The sequence below is a fragment of the Acromyrmex echinatior genome, chromosome 17 (assembly GCF_024713525.1).
Source record: "Acromyrmex echinatior isolate Ae372 chromosome 17, ASM2471352v2, whole genome shotgun sequence".
Classification (NCBI taxonomy): Eukaryota; Metazoa; Arthropoda; class Insecta; order Hymenoptera; family Formicidae; genus Acromyrmex; species Acromyrmex echinatior.
In genome coordinates this window covers 3,791,530-3,812,792 of record NC_141868.1, presented here as the reverse complement: position 1 = coordinate 3,812,792, position 21,263 = coordinate 3,791,530, and the positions used below count along the sequence as shown (strand labels likewise).

The 21,263-nt window shown below is 38.4% G+C and overlaps 1 protein-coding gene across 6 annotated transcripts in view; it reads right to left on the bottom strand.

The window, feature by feature from the left end:
• Nucleotides 1-344: 344 nt before the first annotated feature.
• The window catches only part of LOC105151894 (uncharacterized), a 121,451-nt gene continuing 100,532 nt past the window's right edge, over nt 345-21,263 (bottom strand). For 4 of the 6 annotated variants that reach the window (XM_087415011.1, XM_087415012.1, XM_087415013.1 and 1 more), the window contains one exon: nt 345-13,108. In XM_087415011.1, coding sequence (XP_087271137.1) covers nt 12,899-13,108 — 210 coding nt within the window. In that variant the 3' untranslated portion in view covers nt 345-12,898. The remainder of the gene's footprint in view (nt 13,109-21,263) is intronic. The other 2 variants (XM_087415015.1, XM_087415016.1) reach the window with 1 other exon arrangement.

Here is a 21,263-nt window from a genome sequence, read left to right as displayed (position 1 = left end):
AAAAATAACCTTCCTACTTATAAAGATTAATTATTTTTTGAAAATGTCTAATGAAATTATAATTATTAATTATTAATTATTTTTAAAAAATTTCTTTTGTACGTTCTGAATATTTTGATACTGATTGTTGATGTATACTGATATATCGAGTAGTCATAAATTTTTATCTCTCGCACGAAAGGTTGAGGCCCTAATAAATTATATTGCACACGATATATTAAAAAAAAAAAAAAGATGATATCTCTCCCTTCCTCTGGTATCCTCTTCGCACAACTCCACAATTTTCCGCCTCTGCATCCAGATCGTCGCGCGTTTCCGCCGCGAATAAGGCTTTAATCACTCGATACACTTTATTGCTCGTTTATTCTCTACTTTACGTTTTAACAATTTCATGGTGTGTGCTCTTTCATTATGCGCCGTCACACTCGCTCTCGCTCTCATCTTTCGTATCCGCCGTTCATTCCGCTTGTTCATTCGCCCATGATTGCTGTTCACGCGTGGCTGTCGACGGAAAACGGTCGCGAGAAGCGCGAATCGAAACTTCCCTTCTTCTTCGGGGTTGATTGCCAAGTGTTTGCGATTCGCGCGATTCCGGATCGTCCTGGATCTCTCTTGCGGCCAAAATCAATTTCCATGAAATCGCGTTTCGAACTGAACGCGAACTTAATCTTTAGAATAGAAATTTCTGTATATTAAAGCTTAAAAATGCGAATGTGTGTTATGAAATCCGACTGTAAAAAAATTTTATCATGTAAAATTATAGAGAATAATTTTAATAGTGTAGATGGTTACTCTGCTTACAAATGAAATTATTATCTTTTTTACAGTAAACAATGTTTGCAAAAGTAAATTTAGATTGAAGGTAAGTTTAGAAATATTTGCGTAATAATTCAACGAATTAGATACAATTTTTCTCAAGGTTCCTGACTACTCACCATGACTTCAGACTGATGACGTCAGAAACGAGAAAATACATAATGGAAATACTTCCGAAATATATTAAAATAGAAATATTTTTCAATAAAACAATATTTGCATTTGATAGAATATACTTGTAAAAAATACCGAAAATTTTCCTTTTATTTCGCAATAGAATGAAATTGTATCTATCTTAATTCAATAGCCTGTTCGTTTTCTAGTTAAAATAATTCAATTTCAAATATATGATTATTTATCGTTTATATCGGATAACAAAGAGAGTTTTCGGTATACAAAAATCTATTCTATCGATTTTGTAAATATTGTTTTATTAAAAAAATATATTTTAATATTGTTTGAAAGAATTTTTTTAAAGTATTGTTCTCGCTTCTGACATTACAATTCAAGATGACTGCAATAAATAGGCAGGAACTTTAAACTATCGATATGTATGATTTACATTTGATTGTAAAAATGCAAATATAATATGTGTGATATTATTATCATGTTATATCTATAATATTACAACAGTTTGTATATTTACATAAAAACTATAAAATATACTATTGTTATTGTGTGTAATTTTCCATTTAATATAAAGATACACAATTAAAGTTAAAAGTACTAATTTCGTAAAAACACAATTTTATATATTTTTATTACAAATTGTGCAATTTTTACACATATTATTTATATAAACAATATTAAGATCAGAAGACTTTCGGATAAATTTTCGGATTTGCAACACAATCAAACTGAAATAAAATATTCCCTCAAATTGAATTAGATTTTCGATTTGATACTACTAACATTTTGAAATCTGTAAAGAACTTGTAATTGAAAAATGTTACTTCAATCAGGATTCGAGCCCAGATCTGCAAGCGTCTTTCCAATTCGATTTCCAAGACATGTATTATTTATATAACTTTAAATATTTCTTTTAGTTTGCGCATACTGAAAATAAATTTACTAAATTTTAATAAATTCGATTGAATAGTACTAAATATTTACTAAATATAAATATATATTTATTTGTTACAAGAATCATTAAGTATCTTTTTTATTGAGTAAATATTTATTTACTATAAGTAAATGCTTAGTACTATTCGAACAAATATTTATTAAAATTTAGTCATTTTTTTAGTGCACTGAAGATTGAATATTAAATGGAAAATTAGAATTCTATAATTTATTATTAATCAATTTTATTCTGATTGGTTGAAGTCTAATCCAACTTGCAATTCTGCAATGTAAAGATATTCTAATACGTGAAACAGCATAGTAACAGCATAGTTGTCGTTGAATATGAGTGAGTATCACGATTGAGATCGCGAGATCATGAAAATTGGCGCCGCTGTCTCGAAACGATCGCTGAGAATCGAGAGAACGTCATTGATTAGACATCTTCGAAGGCGCGTCCGTCACCGACGAAGTTTCCGGTACATCCGGAAAACGCGGTCAGCCTTTCGTTCAGTGATCCAAATTATATATAAAAAAAAAAAAAAACAATAGGATCGATGTATTTACAGATCGATCGTGCTCTTTTCATCCTCATCTTCATTATCTTAAATTAATCAGCCAGTAATGTACAATGCCGACATTCCTCATTCGCACTTTCTTTCTTTCTCTCTTTCTCGCTCATTCTCTCTCTCTCTCTCTCTCTCCTGTTCGATCTAATAACTAGGTCTCCGTATAAATATAATATGTATCTATATATCTATGTATAAGTGTCCGGTGCCTTTAGACTAATCTGATGACTAAATGAAAATATAAAAATCTATACGTCAGAGCTACGGTTGCTTATTTATTTATACGATGTCGCGCGGATGGCTCGGTCTCGCGATTCGCGAGCACTGCTGCCGCACCACATCTCGCGATTTCATCGCAGATATTGTGTGTGTATCACAAATAAGCGCCGCGTGGCCAACACACGACAGGAAAGTTGACTGAAACGGTTCGAAAGGAAAGCGCGAAGGTAACGAAGGGCCTCATCCAGGATGCCCTCGTTAATTCGTTAATAATTTCTCTAACAATACTCTAAAAGCAAGCACAATTGTTGCAAGCACCTCCCTTGCTCCTCGAAATTTCTTGAAAAGTTTCTCGATTAATCATCTAAATGACTAGAAATAACTCACTAAAAAGAGATTGGTTTCTAAGTACCGTCTAAATGTAATAATTAATTGAAATCGTTAATTCGTTAAACGAGGACCCTTTTTGAAGGACCCTGTTATAATAACGTCGTTAAACAAGGATAAAACTTGCTGAGAGTCAAGCGATTAACAACAACAACAACGAGATAAAAAAAAGTTTCGAGATCATTTTTCGAAGCTTGACAGCATTTTTCACACTCGCTTCCAACTACCAGTAAATTCAAATCGCTGATTCTTTTCCCCTGAAATTTTATTTGGATTTCTCTGGCATCTATTAAAATTTTATTATGAATTTAACGGGTTTATACTCTCCTAAGGGAATGCAATTTCTGTACGAAGCTGTATCGGGCTGCTCTAAAAATTGCAGGGTTATAGCGAATGACAGAGAACGCGATCTCTACCATTTTAGCGTTAAACGATCCTGGATCGATCGTTTCTCAGACAAGATTGCACGCGATCCGCAATAACAACAACAAGGGCGTTAACACAAGCGACTCGAGTAATCATAAATAAATTAAGTTTAATTGCTAAGTAATAAAACGTTAATTACATATGTCAATGATAATTAATTTAAGTTTACAACACACGTCTCGTGCAAAAGTGTAAAGAACGTTTGTCTTTTTTTTTCTTTTTTTCGTGCTACACTCAATACCATTGTTGTCTTTTGTTTTTTTTCTTGTTACGACTTAATGTTGCGTGTATGTGTGTCCGCGCACGTGTGTCTCTCTGTCTTCTGTGTGTGTGTGTGTGTGTACGTGTACGTGTTTAATGATTCTCGACTACAATAAGCTCTTGGTAAAACGTAGTAACATTGTAGTTTACAGTAGTTTACAATTCGCCTCTCCTTGCGGCCCCCGATCGCGGATGCGTATATGTGTGTGTATGTGTGTCTATTACATAATTACACATCTCGGTATCACATGCCGGGATCGAATCCTCGCCCCCGTTTTCCGGCGCGTTTCTTTTTTTTTTTTTTGTTTTTATTTCGTTTTCAGACCGTCGGAGGATCCGCCCCAGGGAAGTCGGCCCTCGTCAATCCACGCAGAAAAACGTGGATCGAACCGAAAAGGGTTCCACACGGCACAGATTTCCGAGGGAACGTCCTACGTACTGAGAACGTCCTCAGGATATCCTCAGAATGTTCTCAGGATATTCCCTCGAATGAGGTGCGCCGCGTGGGGAGGGGGAGGGGGAATTCGCGCGGGTCTTACAGTCGCGAGTTCGATCCCGTCATTTTCACAAGTATCGATCGTCGGCCCGTCGACCGCGCAAGAAAATTCAATGGCACGAACCGCGAACCGTCGCAACGCAGCGTCGCTCGGGCTCGTATAACCACACTTGGTTGCCTCTACTAACGGATATACGTAATCGTATAAATAAATTAATGACTCGCCCCCTCTCTCTCTCTCTCTCTCGCTCTCTCATTCTCGTCGCTCGACTTATATACGCACACACACGCGATGGACACTCCCGATCGATTCCCGCCCTCCTGCCGGCGTTAACACCCCATACCCGGATTTATCGCTCATAACATTAGGTTTGTTTTTTATCGCTGCGCTCGACTATCCTAGATATTTCCCTCTCCCTCTCGGCAAATTTCAAATATTTCACTTTAAGTACAAAAGGTGTATACTTCAGCTATAAAAAACAGACGTATTGTCACCGCGATTGTCGATAGGAATACCAAATACGCTTCGCAATCTCTTTCATACAGCGCACTTTATCCGAGAGATGTCCGAGGAACGTCCTTAGGGGATGTTCGGAGGACACAGGGACGTCCTTCGGGCGTCTTCAACGTACTTCCCTTGGAGGTCTGTGCTGTGTATGGGTTCACATATTTTCCTCGGGCGTCAGTTTCATCGATCACGGACGATGGCGAACCTGCGATTAATGGATGTGACTCACCGGGCTTGAGGTGTTAATCACGATTTCCTCTCGGTGGACGAGATCATCCCCGCGACAGGACTCCTGCTTTCTTTCACTCCTTCCTTTCCTGAGGAATGGATTGTGACAACGAAAGCGCACGATCGCGCCTCTCTCGACTTGACGCGCGTTTATTCTACGTGAATCTACGTACGCGATTCTCTTCGTCCACGCCGATTTTTTTTTTTCCCCCGAGTTTCCGAGACCGGAGACACATCGTCCTGCGCCAACTGCGACTGCCATCCACTCTCTCACTTTACATCCGGAGGATGGACCGGCAATCACGCGCGTACATGCCGCGAAAAACTCTCGCGGGTTACAATAAATATAATAATAATAATGTATACCTGCTTTTGCACTTGTATTTTACATTATTTCGTCTCTGATTAACTAATCGATACCTTATTGTCGTACGAACTGCTCTCGTGTTTCCTTTCCTTCCATTCTTTCAACTCCTTTTCGCTCCGTTCGAGAAGAAACCGCCATTCCGAGAACTTTTCGAGAAATCTCTCTTGCTTCGTCCTGTTTTTCCTTCTCTCTCTCTCTCTCTCTCTCTCTCTCTCTCTCTCTCTTCACTCACTTCGGTCGTAATTTACTTATGAAAAACCGGACAAGCCGAGATAGCAGTCACAGTATAGGTCGTAGCCTGCGTTTGTTTTCTCGCTCTCTCTCTCTCTCTCTCTCTCTCTTCATTCTACAGGGTGAAAAATTAGAATAACGTTATCTCCCCTTTAGCCTCGAACGGACGAAAGTGACAGACACTTTTCCTCTGCCTGAGAGAAATCTCATTGAGCCTTTTCTGATTTTTTTTTCCTCCCCCTCTGCGCTCCCTTTCATTCCGTCACATTCCGCCGATTCTCTTACCCCCCTGTCCGTGGAAAAACGAAGTGAAAATTCTCTGCGAGTGGGGTGGAAACTAGATCGATATAGACACCTAATATTGTACGTTGTCGTCGTCGATAGTTTCTAATCCACTGGATATGTGTCACGTAACGATGTAACTATCGAGACGAACCCTCTCTCTCTCTCAGCGCAATATATAAATAGATCATCGAATTTTATTCTCTCGCACACTCTCTTCTCTCTTTTTCTCGCAATCGCTCTTCCTTTCTCTCCCTCTCACTTTCACGCTCAAATTTAAGACGCGCAATAGTCGTTATCGATCGATCGATTGACTTAAAGAGATCGCTCGATAATCGCCTCCGCGACGATCAACACCGTCCGCCGTGATCGGCGGTAATAATATCCGTATTTTTTATATATATATGTATATATATATATATATAATATATAATTTATTTATATACTTATGTCCATATTTATATTCATATTTGCATTTATATTATATTTATATCTGTATTTATATTTATATTTGCATTTATGTTTATTTATATCGTATATCAATTTATGTATATTTATATATATATGTATATTCTACGCTCTCTCTTTCTTCCTCTGGCTTCTCTCTGTTTCACTTTTGTCTTCTACGGTGTGTACGTTTCCTGTCTCTTCTTCAACTGTACGGCATCTCATGTTGCATCTTATCTCTTCTCTTGTATAACAAAAACACCTCGTACGTCTGCCATCACGCAGCAATTAGTAATCATCGTAATGCAGTAATTGTAGCGATAATGAACCTTTCTCTCGCGACTAAAATTGTATTTACACTCTTATCGTACACCGTCGATCCTGTCCACCATGTATGTGCATTCCTCTCGTGTGTGTGCTTCTCTCTCTCTCTCTCTCTCTCTCTCTCTCTCTCTCTCTCTCTCGCATGCGTGTCCTCAAGACTAAATAACGAGTTCCGACCTTCATCTTCATCGCGGATGAAGCTATAGTTCCTCCCGTTTCGGCAACAAATCAACAATCGTAATTTTCTTTTTGAACAATCAAAACATTTCGTAGGAATTATACAAAAATCGTAATAAAATAAATATAAAAATTCTCGCAGTAATTTTCTAAAAGTACTTAAATACATTAAGATATCAACATCCGCGCACTTCCGTCCAAATTGCAAGATTAAATTATAGCCGATTACTCCTATCAACCCAATAGAGACCGATTAAAAGTAACATAATATTCTGGGAATGTTTCTAGGATGTTCCCTGGATATCTTTAGAAGATTAGTATTGTATGGCAATATTAATGTTAATTTCACACTCAATAATGTAAATATAATGTAACACTTGCGTTACATATCAGTTGCATTGTTGAGTGTAAAATTATAACATTGATATTGCTGGTTCTTATATTTCGTCCCGATGAAGTGAACTGTAATATTCACGAAATTTTAATATCCCAATAATGAATCTAGAAACGAAGATAATCTGCAAAATGCATAGCTTCTGTATAAAAAAATATTCGTTGAAAATCTTAAAAGCACATCCAGAGAACGTCCTAAAGACATTCCCTTGGGATGTTCCCAAAACATCTATAGGACATCCCTCAGATAAAAAGTGCCACAGGTTACTTTTAGTCAGTGTCTACTGGGTTACTTCCGTCAATTGACTCATTGATCACGAATACACTGAATTGCCGGAATGGTGGAAGGAACACGAAAGACGCGTCTCGCTCTTGACCGCGAGATGTAAATTCTGTCGGAATTCTCGCACCTTGTCGCGTTTGTCGCGCCTGACAATGTGAATCATCCCCAACCGAATCGTCTTCAACGAGGATTGAAGTTTCTCACAAGAGAGAACTCGATGCCATCGTTGATCCCGCGTTTTTCTCTCTCTATCTTTCCATTCCACGGATTAACACAGAGTCCTTTGAACATTTTCCCTCGAAAAACAGCGCGATGCGAGCGCGCGCGCGCACTTCCTCTTATATATATATATATTATCTTATTTATAATTAAACACTGTTATTACAATAATATATATATATTTACTTTGTACTATATATGATCTTAAACCGACGACCGAGGAGGCCGCTCGCGTCTCTCTTGGTACCGTGGATTAATTCTTCGCGTCGGAAGGGACGCTCGCATCCCTTCGCGTTGATCAGGAATCAACACAGGCTCCTTTCGAGGGTGGATGCGAGCCTTTCCTTTGCCGCGTCGAGCCGACTGCCGATTCGCCATTTGGGTTTTTCAAATCCAAAGCACGAAGCACTCCAAGCAAGTCTCCAAACAAGTCTCAGAATTGTGATGCTCGCTTTGAATGACTGTTTTATTTGAGACGTCGTATGTGATAAATTAATAATAAATAATCAGAGTAGCGTCGAGATGCTAATTAACGTGCAACGTTAAAGGGGGAAACGTGTATCGGTGTGTAACTCGGATTCCTTAGAGAGGAGATTGTTGCTGTTGTTGCTGCTGTTGCACGAAAGCGGTAACATACCTCGAGTCGCCATGCACACTAAGGGGATTCGATATAACTTTACAAAATATTACACAATAAATTACACACACACACTCTCTCTCTCTCTCTCTCTCTCTCGATGACGTAACTGCTGTAACTTTCGAAAGCTATTTCCAAACGCATCCGTTCTATCCTAAAATATAATAAATTAAGTAACATGTTGTAGGTAACTTCGTCGAACGAACATCGAACGAACGTTCGCGTGCAAGAAGGAGATGTTCCATTCGCGAGACTAATGATCGCACATCCTATGAACTCGCACGACGGCGATCGAGCGATTTTTCGTGCTTCTCGGAGAAAACCGATCGAAGGGTATCGAGAGTTCGTCGAGTTTTTGAAAAAACAATTAATTTGTCGATTAATTTGTCGTTGCGAATGCATACATTTTATGTATTTGTTTTCCTTCTGTTTGAACGAAAAATAATCAAAATATAATGGCTGCCAAAAGTTTTCGGCAAATGTAATCTTACGAGTTTTCACTTGTTTTTCAGTTTATATAAGTTAACAAAATTCTTGCTAATTCTTGTTTTAAGATCAATTTAAGAACACGATATTTTAAATACTAGAATATATTAAATACTCGCGTATTTAGATTTTTATTCGTAAAGAATACAATTTTTATCGGAGCAATGTGATAAAATTATTCATCAACTGTAAAGTGGCAGCCACTTTTGGCAGTCACTCACCTATATTTCTTCCATTCTTTTTTCTCAATGGTACAAGTTTTTTCTACGATCTTTCTTGGATTACATGCATCCGAAGAAATAATAAAAAAAACTTTTAATCATCATGGAATCGATAAAGCACATGTAGTAAATTTATTTTCGTAATCAGTTCGTCCCTCGATACTCCTGGACCGCTTTGTCAATTCCTGATTGAATCCCAGTGTTCATTCTGTATGATTAATCCGACTAGCATAAATGATCCTCTCTCGATCGCACAAAAAAGTAGAAGAGCATGATATAAAATGTCGTTCCAACGAAATCTTGTAGAACCGATCTATCTCGCGACGCGTCGTCGTGTCGATGTACGTGTACGTGTGTTTATGTGTGCGTGTATGTGTGTATGTGTGTATGTTATGTGTTAAAGCACAAAAGAATTCTCGCTACGCAGGAGCCACAGACGCGAAGTGCAAGTCGGCTAGAATGCACTTTTCTGCAATCAAACGTCACACCGATTCGTTCTCGCCCGGCTTAGCGAACGCCGCCCCGCCGCTTACGTAATAAAAGTGTGTACGTGTCTGTATGTCTATCTGCATACGTACGTGTGTGTTATTTTTCTTCTTCTTTTTTTTTTTTAAGTATGTACAATAGCACAGCACAATTGCAGTACGATATCGAGTGCGGCTCGCTAAAGTCTCTCTCTCTCTCTCTCTCTCTCGCTCTTTCTCTCGCTCTTTCTTTCTCTCTCTTTCTCACAGGCTCTCCCTCATTCTTTCTGTCTCTGTCTCTCGTACACAGCGGTGCAGCCACCCATTTTAAAAATTGCTCTCTCTCTCTCTCTCTCTCTCTCTCTCTCTCTCTCTCTCTTTCTATCTATCCCTCTGTTCTTTCCTTTCCTCACTAAACCTCCCTCCCGCCATCGGTTCGCACAAAAGAGTGTCCACTCTCTGATATACATGTTTATACATACATATATATATCACTTGGCACGTGTACCTTCACACGAAGCCACTTTGAAAATTGGTTCACGTTTCGTCTGACCAACGAGGACACGACGAGCCCGGTCGCGCATTTAGCGCGCCGCTGATTGCGCGATCATCATCGAACCTTACCGCTAACCGTTTACTCGTGGAAAAAATGCTGTTCGATCCTTCGAGGGGAAGGATTTTTCGGTTTGTTTTTTTTTTGTTTTGTTTTTAACGATACATGCGCGCGGAGTGCGTAAGAAAGTCGCGTTCTTCCTCTTGATCGCGCTCGGTCCATCTCTATTAAACTGAGATAGAAATATGGTTTTACAATTTGAAATTGAATTATCGATAATATGTCCGATGTTGAAGGTTTCGATTCGAACCACTAAGCAGAACAATAAGCCACGATGATGTCAAAATGACGTTAAAATGAATTGTTACTGAAAAGTGATTTTTAGTGGTCATTTTGAAGTCATTGCGACGTCATTTTCATGTCAAGCAGACTGATTGAAAAGTGAATTTGAAAAGTGTTTTAATAGTCCCTTTCGATGTTATTTTGATGTGTTCTACTTGAAACTGAAGAAGAGGCGAGCTCGAGTGCGTCTCGAGAAATCCGCGAGAGGAAGCGCCGCGACTTTAAGTACACCCCCGTGTAGTATCGGAAATCGCCAGTCATTTATGAACCAGTGAACGAAATAAAATGCACTTAATCTCGAACAAAAGCGTTAACGCACGCAGTAGGATTCAATCGCTGGTGCGATCACCAAGTCGCTGCTTTAGCTCGTGACGTATCTCGATCGGGCATTCGGAGACCCTTCGAACTTTCGCGCTTTACCGATGCGGTAAAGTAAAGGGCAGGGCATAGTCTCGAGGATTAAGAAAAAGTGGAAAACGAGCTTTTCTAAGTATTTACTCGCCTCCGATTGTCAGAGCGCCCTTTCGTGCAGTTTTACTCGACGTTCGCCCTCGCGATATCCCACTTAAAGCAGCGACCGATTTCTACTCTTACATAAAAAAGAACAAGAAAAACAAGGTAACAGGCTAGACTAAACGCCCCCCGTTTCGGGGGCGGCGAATAAACTCGACTTCAGCCGCGCGCGACCTGCGCGAAAGGAAGAAAAAAATAAAGAAAAACAACACGGGCGCTTTCGACCACCCCTCGCACTTCCGGCGCTGAGGGGTGGATTCAGAATTCGAGCTTCTGAATTTTGACTAGAGATGAGGAACCACCTCTGGTCCCCAGTCTGACGGGGCAGGCAGTCCCTCTTGGAACTTATTACAGTGGACTAGAACGCTAAGAATCAGGCACGAAGCGCCGAGTTTAACGGATTAACTTACGCTAATATGGCAAACTATGGCACGAAGTTTGCAAAGTGACCGAAGTCGAGATACGCGACGAGTCGTTAAAATGCGAGTCTTAAAACTAAGTCCAACAGAGCTCGTCGTCGAGAGAGACGGCCCGCTTAACGTGAGAGACAAATTGTGTGTGTGTGTGTGTGTGTGTGTGTGTGTGTGTGAGAATAATAAATATATAAATACGGAGAACTCTCGTGTGAAAAATTAAGTAGAAATTATTGCATGTAATCGATATCCTCCAGCTCGTTTACTCGGACATCGACTCGTCTCGTTTCTCGACTTCGAACGTCGATTTAAGAGCTTTAACGTGAAACGATCTGTCGATCATAAATACTCGGGAATTCACTAGCCTAAAGAAAAAAACAAAAAAAAAATAATAAAAAGAAAACAGAAACGTAAGATCGTACTTTGATGGATCTGATTCGGATCGCTTTGCGGGATTCGTAATGATCGATCGCATTCAGCGGTTAGGACGCTCCTGCTTTGACACAGCTCGATCTTAAAAGACAATCGTCGACACGCTCAGCATTTACATGAAACGATGATATTGCAATTCGATTTTTCTAATTTCTGCACGTAAATTAATCTCAGGTATTTGCAAATGACGTCTACTCACGCAGCACACTTTATTCGAGAGACGTTCTGAGAACATTCTCTGAACGTCCTTAAGATGTCCTTTGATGATCCTTTAAAGATCTGTGCTGTATATAAATATTTAAAATACTTCGAGTGTTGAAATTTTGCGTTGTTCCAAGTGGATTGTTTATCAATGACTAAAACACACAGTGTATTTTATTCGAGAAACATTTTGAGAACATTCCGAGAACATTCTCTGAACGTCTTTAAGACGTCCTTCGGAGATCTGTGCTGTATAGAATATTTAAAATTTTTCGAGTTTATATTTGGCTTTGCTCCAAGTTGATTGTTTATCAATGGCCAAAATTATCTTTCAGATATTTGCGAAGGATGTATATTCATACAGCATACTTTATTTAAGAGTCGTTCTAGAAACGTTCTCAGAACATTCTCTGAACATTCTTTAGGACGTCCTTTGGAAATCTGTATGAGCAAATATTAAAAATTCTCCGAGTGTAAAATCTCACTTTGCTTCAAGTGGATTATTTATCAATGGCCGAACGTCAAAAATTATAATATATTTTCTCAGGTATTTTTGAAGGACGTCTAAATATTTAAAATTTTCTCCGAGTTTAAATTTGATTTTGAGCTCCAAGCTGATTGTCTATCAACGGCTAAATATCAAAAAGCTTAATAAAGTCTCTCGTTTATTTATTCATCGAATAAATAAGATAATTCTGGAGATATTCGTTGAGTTAGTTTTAAATAGCCAATTAATCAGCGATATCTCCGAAATATTAGAGAGATAGACATGACTTATGAAGACCAGGATAAAATTTGCAAGGCGTGTCGCGCGGAGAGGTCGTTTATAAGGCTCGAGCGTGTCAGCAGGGATACGTCCACGAGGTAATACGCCGCCCTTACGAGAAGGGCAGCTCCTCGTCGGGTGACTCGTCGTGGTACTCCTCGTGGTCGGACGTGTGTCACAAAACGTCGCTCGGTTGGCGCTGGCCGATCCCTATCGTGGGCGACAACTGTTCCTCCTCGACCGCGACCGCCTTCGGATCCTCGTCCTTCCATTTGTCCTGGGAACGGCGTCGGGCGTTCATGAAGAAGTTCCCAACCGTCGTCGGTTCCAGGCCCAATTGCCTCGCGATTGTCACCTGCATCTCCTTCGACGGCCTCTTGGTCTCCTGCGAAGAAACAAAAATCTGTATACATTCTGCATACATCAAGATCTTTTGACACGAATTATTTTTTAGCTTCACTTATCGCGTTTCATATTATTATTTAGTTATTTTACAAATCCCGCTCGTTTACAGCAATTATACTTGATTCATAATGCAGTTGTTCATGCAATTCCCGGGATTTAATTATAATGAATAATTGTTGCTTTTGATATTTTTGTACTTTACATTCAGGATGCTGAGCTCATTGTTGAATCTTATCATTGAACGGGATCAAAGCTTTATACAATGCATTATCATTTTGTTCAATTATCGATGGGTAAAAAAATTGTAATTTAACTTTTAACAATCGACGAAATGTAACTGACAAGGTATAATGCAGTTACTTATTAGAACGATATATATATATGTATTGGATTTATACATTTCTGAAGTTTGCGAATAAAACGAGATTTTTAAAAAATGTATAAAATATGCGAGGAATGGGATTTAATAAAATTATGTTAAATATTACCTAATGGTTTTAATATTATATTTTACATATACGATGTGTCTATGTATTATATATATATATATAGTAAAGATAGTAGGATATTCTATTGATTCAATCTCTCGCTGGCGAATTAATCTATTCATTTCTATAAAAGATCCACATTCAGATTCAGATGCCAAGGTATATGTACTCGCAGAAGCCACTGTGTGCTAATTTCGACTGTGTACCACGTGAAAGTATTGGCTAGCAATAATTGTTACTCCGGCAATCGATACACTCTACCTCAGTAGAGTCACGTTATTGATCGCGCCGTGTTGGGTAAGAAACATCGCGTGGGAAGAAAACGTGGTAGCCCATTTACCACAGGGAACTGTTTATCGTTCACCAATATACTACCGAACATGTGCTGGATTATCGTTAAACATGTCGTAAATAATTTTTGGAATATTTCTTTCGGTCGCATTTTGCAGAAAAAGAAAAGGTAAAAATTTGTTATACACGCAAACGATTAATTCACATCACGTGAATACGTAATACTTGAAGAAACATTCAGAGAGTATTTAAAATAAACGGACTTTTTTCAAAAATAGATAAACGAACACGAATTAAGGATACGAATCAGGTGTATAGTATCTCTGCAAAAAATTAGACTGGAATTGGAAATTTATACTTTCGTGTACAAAAATAAAATAAATGTATAAGTAGTTTAATAAAGTCAATATTTATATTTAACAATACAATTTTAGTTTAATTGAAGATTTTTCTCATTTTACCTTAATTATTTAAAAAATGTATATCTACTTTTTATTGAATTAACTTTTGAAATAATCTTTTAAAATAATTATGGTGAGCATTATTGCAAAAAGTTTTGACATCGTACCAATCAATTTGAGTGTCCCAGTAATCATTTTAATGATCCAACAAAATTATTCAGCTCTAATATAATTGTTTGTATTTTGTTAAAAAAATCCGAGAAACACGTCGTTAAAGAAAGAACATACATTTGAACAAACGGATTAAGCGAATTTCAATTGCGAACTAATTTGTACCCAAAATCGCACTTTGGATAGAATTTCGTAAAAGACTGAGACTGCGTAAAATCGCGCCCAACATTTGGCGTTCCATCTTCTGTATACCGATGAAAAAGAGATACCTACACGATTTTCTTGCCGTCACTTTCGAAGGGCCTTCTCCCTCGACCAGCCAACCAGACCAGGCAGACTGGTAGGCAGGCAGGCGGTGATGACGTGACGTATGTATACGCGTACGTACGTTCATGCGAAGCTTGAAACATACACGGGGCCGTGTGCGCGGTGTGGCACAGTGGCTGTCAAGGAATAATCACGATGCCTCGTCGCGATAGTGTCCCGCATTTCCAACAATTGATGCCGTTCTATGCGCGACGCGGCGCGACGGGCACCGCCTTCGTGTTTTGCGGCCGCGGGCGCGCCGCTCACACATCGACACGTAGAGAGAGCTCCGTGAAGTGCCGGCCGCGGATATGCGCGTATCAATAGCGACGGCTATGTGCCTTAAACGAAGTCCGGCGTGTTCCGGCGAGAGTTAAGCGAAATTAACGTCCACCGAGTTAATTAAAGTACGCCTGTCGCACTCTCTCGGCGACGACGGCCGCCGCCACCGTCGTCGTTTGAAAATCGAAACCTCCCCCTCCTGGCCGATCCTGGTCGATCCCCCCCGGCCGTCACCGCGAATTAAATTATTAATTAATTTCGGGGATATTTAACGCGGCCTGAAAGCGCGCGGCTTGGTCAGCGCGACCCTTGAATTTGGAATTATTTAATCCTCTCGGGACTCGCGGCTATCTGACCGGAATTCGTGCCGGTTAGCTGAAATAGGTACGCGTGTGTCTGTGAAAATTTTATTATTAAATTTCAGTAACTCCTTCCTGTCCATAGTTGTCCATATAATCCTGTGTCCATATAATCGATAAGAGGTGTAACAAAAATTATCCGGACGAGAGAACGAGGGAAAGAGGGAGAAAAATAACTGCAATTTGTCGTCGATTGAAAATGAAAACTAGAAATTGTTTTTTCATTTATTCTATAATCTAAATATTTCATCACATAAATGCATTTTATCACCGATTAAAGTCTTAATTCGACTTTGCAATATTATTAAATTTCAGTAATTTCTTCTGTCTACATTGCTTGCTAATCGATCAGCGATGTAACAAAAATTATTTCAAAAGAGAGAACGAGAGAAAGAGAGGGAGGAAAATAACTGCAATTTAGAGAAATAACGCCAATTAGAAATGAAAACTAGAAATGGATTTTTCAATATTCTATGATCTCTATATTTGATCCTAAATGTTTTTTATCAGCGGCCAAAATTCGAATTCGAATTCCTTCCTATCTACAGCTGTATAATCGATAAGATGTGTATCAAAAATTATTCGGCAATACAAAGAATAGACAAAATGATATGAATAATTAGAAAATATTTTAATACATATTCTAATCTCGTTTGATAATCACATATAATGCTTGAGTTACAAATATAACGTTGTGTTATTCTTTAGCAGAGCATCTTCCAATTGCTCATATAAATGACGTTAGAAGAGGAAATTTTCTTCTCACTCCATTTTCCAAAATTGTCCTTTGTACCTTGAACTTCAATACTTTTCCTGATCAATGTAATCGTCTGATTTAAATATCATTTATAAATTTGAAGAGCAGAATGAAAAACAGATTTCCTCTTCAAATATCTTAAGTAACTGAAAGATGTCTGTTACAAGAATGATGTAACATTATACCATTATATTATACATTGTAGCAGTTGCTATATTATTCAAGCATGTACAACATTATTCCAACAAGGATAAAACTTGTGCATTAAAGATAAACGCTGGCTAATTTCTTATTAATGAAACAAGTAGATAGTATATTTATCCGGTGTTCACATTGTTTTGTCGCTTATACCCGGGAAAAAACCGTTATATATATGGGCATGTTATATAATTATACATAATTGTATGTAAAATGTTAATTTTGAAAATAATTATATACAATTTTATATATATATAATTTTATAATATTATATAATTATATAATTACATATAATTATATATGAAACATTTTTTTCTCGAGATAGCTGCAATCTCATCGATTAGAAATAACTTTTCCATCTATTCTATACTACATTTGATTTTATAAATTCCTTTTCGGCAATGAAAATTTTAATTCCCGACCTTGAATCTTCTGAACTAATTACGAATGTCTGCGTTGGTCCAACTATTGAAAAGAGTTGCGTAAGAAATTTAATTAGAATTTGGCTAGAATTCGCGAATAATGGTGTACGCATCTTAAAGAGAGCATCCTGAAAAGAGGTATTTTTTCTTTTCAAATCGGGTTAAAATTTCAATGTGAAAGGCACGTTGCGTCCCGCCTCGCTTCAGTCTCGAGTCCTCCGGTGCCGTTTCCAATGAAACGGAATATCAATTATCCGCGCAATTACAGCAATTAATACTCATCCGGCTAGAGGCCGAGTCGCGCCGTAAAGGCGACGCAAGGATTACTTTGAGAGTAATCGGGAGGGAGAGGGAGGGGAGGTGTAGCTTCATACGTCCGGGAACAAATAAAAGTCCTCATCCGGAATCTCTGCGCCGCGGTCCATTGTACGCAGCCCATCGGCCCTTGGACTGTTTTTATTATAAAGGGCGCGTATTAATTATCTCCGCAATTAAAGCAATTAATAGCGATCGCCCGCAGGATCGGCGTGCACGCGCGCCGCGTCTACGCGTTGCGTAAAGACCCGCCCGTTTAAACGGGCTTCCCTCTTGAAAGGGGGTGGGCTTCTCTTTTCGAGGGGAGAAATTTTATTTCTCCGACATATTCCCGGGGTAGCCGCGTTAAACTCGTCCTTTTTTCTATTTGCTTATTAAAGGAAATTGCCTTCGTGAAGTACGATCACCCCCCCCCCCCTGCGATCGCCCCCCATTATATCTCGAAACGCGATTCATTTAATACGAGAGAAATGTATCCTTCGGTATTAATTCCCCCATCTTTGCGAGCATCGTATTAACATTATTTCCGCAGCTGTACGGCGGCGTAGAATATCTCGGTTTACATCAACGCGAACTTTCATCTGACTCGCGGTACATCCAACGTTTCTCTTATCAAATATTCTAAGGCACTCACGACTGTCAGCCCGAATGGAATGCCGACGGATCAAGAAATTCCCGTGTGATAATTCGATAATCGCGCGGGGAACAATCGGGGGGAAAGATTGCGCGATGGAATGCGTAAAGTGGGCTAAGGTCGATTCGCGAACTATTTGGCGTTCGTCCAGAAAGAGAGAGAAAGAGGGTGAAAGAGACACGAAGCGCGGACTTATTTTTTTTTACTTTTATTTCATCGTGCCTTTCGTGTCCCGCGATTACACGCGAGGCGCGATCGCGATGCGATAAAAGGGCTGTGGACGTCATTAGCACAGTATAAGCAGGAATAGTAGATTCATTCTGTGTCGGCACCTTTGATCTAAATGTTAAACGACCGCCATGTTGTTGGTTGTGCGCAGGCAACTTGTAAAAGCAGATTTGGCGAAGCTTCTTCACTCTTATCGATTGGTTTTCTAAGTCCAATTGTAACTCTTTACTTCCTTAGAAGGAACTGATTGGCGAATCATCATAATCGCCATGTTGTAGAGTCCCAGAAAATCAGAGATTCATAAAAAGGATATGATTTAATTGGTTGTTAACGATTATGTGTTCTAAAATTCACTGCCAGCGCTGAAAATCTATAATTTACGTCACATGCTCTACATAGATTCCAAACGATTTTCGACAGAGTGAACCTACCGTTTTTAATTACATTGTCTCTTTAGGGCAGCTTCGATAGATTTTTCTCGCTTATGAAACAAAATGCCAATCGTTTCCACTTCATTGCTCCGCCTCGGAATTTCGCGGGCGGAGGCTGTGACCAGATCATATTACTCTCGCGGGCATTTCCACGGGGATCTTTGATCATCGCTTAAACGCGAGATTGTCGCGTCGAGCGTGGTTCCCCTCAACTGTTTGGCATAGTTCCCAGCCGTAAGCTTCGCACACGAGGCCAATACTATCGGCTGATGTTAACAGCTACGCACTCGTTTCTCATCAATGTCGAAAGACACTTCTCTGAGAATCTTAAACGCGAATTCGTCGCTTTTTTACACTCTAAATTTCTTACAGCGAAATCTCACTCCAAGAAAGTGAAAATACAATCACCGTTGAAAAAAGAAGTGAAAATGAGTGACAATTTTCACTCTTTTTAGAGTGAATTTTCACTTCAAAGGAGTGAAATGTCATTTAAAAAAAGATTTCACTCTAAAAAGAGTGAAAATTGTCACCCATTTTCAAGAAGTGAAAATACAATCATCCTTGAAAATGAGTGACAGTTTTCACTCTTTTTAGAGTGAATTTTCACTTCAAAGGAGTGAAATGTCATTTAAAAAAAGTGCGATTCACTCTAAAAAGAGTCAAGATCGTCACTTTATTTCAAAAAGTGAAATATTTTCACTTTTTTTCGAGGGAGGTTGCATTTTCGCTCTCTTGGAGTGAGATTTCACTGCAAGAAATTTAGAGTGTATTAGGTAACATATTCAGCAAATTTTATATCAGGATAAATGTCTGAATTAATAAGAAGATATTAATTTTATTAATTCTAAATTCATAATTAATTATTAATTAGTGACATTATACAAAAGGAATTAATATCATTATAAATCTACAAAAAAATACCATTATAAATCTAAAAAGACATATTTCTAAATAAAATTTCATTTTCTCAAAGTAACTTTGTGGGATTATCAAACTAATTACATATAACTCTCAATCGCAAATGTTGCGAAAAGTTTTGAGCAACCAGTTTAAGCGTCCTATATAATTATTTTGACGGTCCAAAATTATTTTCAGGTCTGTACTTTACTAAATTTTTGGATACCTCAGTAAAATCCTCTTCATGTATCGTAGTAATTAATATATTAAGAGCGATATTTTTAGATCTGTACGAATTGTAATAAGTAACTTTTCAAATTAGACATTCTATTCATTCACACATTCGCGTTCACATGCACCGCACAATACACAGCAAATTACAGTACATTCGATTCGGCAAATTTACTCGTTTATTTCAATCGAATGTTTTGCCACTTAGCGGCCCGAGTTCTTAATGAAAACGATCTGGGCATCGCCGCTTCTGATTAAATCAATCCGATTAAGCCATTCTTTCGGTCCGTTCCGATTGACTTTCAAACCGAAAATATTCATGAAATAGAATGTCAGGCTAATAGGTAACGCGTGATTCCTGTGCACGATTCTACAATCGCATTCCGGATTATTCCGTTCTATGAAATATCGTTCCAATAATCCGGCCGATCGGGCGGACTCGTCGAGATTTATCAAATTTGATGCGAACGACAAACACACGTGTGCGTCGCGCCGCGGCCTTACGCGCGTGCCGCGGTCGAAAAAAAAAAAAAAAAAAATTGATCATTAAGAGTAATACTCGCATCCCGCCCTCTCCCCCCTCCCACCCCCCCTTCGTCCCCCACCCCGTGGCCAATGGCGAAAAAAAAATTCTATTCGATCTAAAAGCAATCGCTTTTGCGACAAAGCAGAAAAGTTGATTTCGCAGAAAAGGCAATTTCGCGTATGCGCCCTCCCCCCCTCCCCCTCCCCCTCCCCCTCCCCCCTCTTTCCCCTCCCCGCGTCGCTATTTATGCGATAATTTATCGCCATCGGAAACGTGTTATCACTTTTCATTGTTCCGCATCTGCCTGTAATTGTAATCGTAGTTCGCAATAGCCGCGGACGTAACGAGATGTGGAGCTCGCGATTTTCCGAGTTTGATTCCGCGGATTGACTGCATTAATGGACATCATTGTTTTTTTTTTGTTTTTTTTTTTTTCAATTCCTCATCGGTCCAATAACGCGTCTTTTAGATTACGATTGAGTCACTCGAGTTGGCTGTTCTTTAATCGTTTTACCATTTTCCCGGTTAATGCGCTTGTCAAAAACGTTCAATTCCGTTTAACATTCGTGCAGTCTATTAATTAAAAAAAAAAATGAATCGATTATATATGAATTTAATTGTGTACGTAAGTATATATTATTTTTGCAATAATAAATAAGTGTGTAAAATAAATAATAGCAAAACATAAATTTCTTCGTAGTACTGAAATAAATGGCGGTTTACTCAAAAATTAATTGTCTAAAGTATAAACAGTTTTCGAAAAGAAGAATTCTTAACTGAAATCTAATAACAAGTTTGGACATCGTTCGATATTTTCAGGTTAACTATAATATGCTTTTCAGACCATTCAAATTAATTTAATATTTGAGCTGTTTATTCATACAAAAATAAATCTAATTGAGTAGTTTATATCGAAATTTGTCGAATTTTGTATTGTGTGTGGATTGTGTTTCAAATATATATTAATCTTTAGAAAAATACCATCAGTTGAATTTAATTATTTAGAAAAAAAATGGCATATAAAGGAAAAAACGACGTAAGCAAAAATAAGGATAGCTTTTAGGATTAACACAATATTTTAATAAAATTAATATTGGCATTATTTCTAGAGAAATGTAACAAGCAATTTGTGTGATTAGTTCTAACAATAAAGCATCTGTTTAATATTACTGCCGTAATAATAATTAATTTCAAAATA